Below are 1251 nucleotides of genomic sequence, written 5' to 3' on the forward strand. Positions count from 1 at the left end.
TCACCATCCCATGAGACTCCTTCCCATAATCCTTATTACTGAAGGGACAGTTCTGGCACGACTCACCTGGGGAAACTTATAGAGACCTAGAAGTCTGGCCATGGCCACAGAGAGGGCTGAGCGTGTGTCTCCCACCAGGGCAGCCCGGGGTACACCGAAGTGGCACACATAGTTGGGGACAGGATCTTCCTGTCCCGTGAGGAAGGCCATGGTCTCATACATGGCCCCATGCACAGAGTCCCCAGAGTTGCGGATGGAGAAGCCAAGTGTCAGGTTGGGCAGCAGGTGGGTGCTCCTGTTGATCTCCTCAATGGCAAAGACGAAGCTCTGGGCCACGCGGTAGCCCCAGGGAGACACACTGAGGAGAGAAACCCTAGGTCACAGTGGGCAGGGGGAGGTGGAGCAGGGGGTCAGTGATGTCTGTGTGCATGACGTACATAGTACATGTGACAACCTGAATTCACATTGAACCTGTAAACAGAAATGTTCACATCACCAATGAGAACAGCTGGGGGCTCAGGTTGGATACACTGATCAGTCTGATTTCATCCTTCTATGTGGCACACACACACATCGGCATGCTGAATGTTGCATAGACATAAGTCCAATTGTTATTCATTAATTTTCAAACGTCATAACACCCAGCGACAGTCACAAAGCAAAAAGAATATTAGCAGCATTTCTTGGGAAAATAAAATGGTTTGCTGACTCAGAAAAGATTTTGACAATTTTTAGTAAAGTTAAACATTTACATTTTTCTATAAAAACCCAACAAACATCAAGTGCTCCATTAGGAACTGAAGGACAGAAACCCACAAAGGGAACACAGTCAGAGACATGAAGCTGAGCCCTGATTCAGGAAGAGAGGCATTAAGTAACACTTAGGCTGTCAGGGAGGAAACCTAGCTCACATTGGCCCTGTGCATAGCACAGAAGGAGGAGAGAGAAGACCATATGCCCAAGCCTGCAGCCCAGGAGCTCAGGCACACAACGTAGTCCTGGTTGTACAGGAGCCCAGCCAGAGAGAGAAGTACACAGAACAGGCCCCTAAGCACTGTGAAGATGGGGGACCAGGATTTGCGAATCCACCCCACCCCAACATTGGGCAGCCAAGGACCCTGCTCACCCTGAGGATGGTAGCCCTGCAGGCAGCACTGTGAAGTTGAGGGAGACAACATTGTAGAACTGAAGGATGGAGAAGCTGCCACCCAGCACAACATCTCCTGGACGCTCAAAGCGAGGGCTTCTGCC

The 1251-nt window shown here is 50.4% G+C and overlaps 1 protein-coding gene across 1 annotated transcript in view; it reads right to left on the reverse strand.

Annotated features, from left to right (window-relative positions):
- The window catches only part of LOC101591121 (vomeronasal type-2 receptor 26), a 109751-nt gene extending 109409 nt beyond the window's left edge, over positions 1-342 (reverse strand). The window contains exon 1 of the mRNA XM_012513109.1: positions 67-342. Within this exon, the coding sequence (XP_012368563.1) occupies positions 67-222 (156 nt within the window). The 5' untranslated portion in view covers positions 223-342. The remainder of the gene's footprint in view (positions 1-66) is intronic.
- Between the last annotated feature and the right edge of the window lie 909 nt (positions 343-1251).

Source organism: Octodon degus, unplaced genomic scaffold (assembly GCF_000260255.1).
Source record: "Octodon degus isolate 3935 unplaced genomic scaffold, OctDeg1.0 scaffold00322, whole genome shotgun sequence".
Classification (NCBI taxonomy): Eukaryota; Metazoa; Chordata; class Mammalia; order Rodentia; family Octodontidae; genus Octodon; species Octodon degus.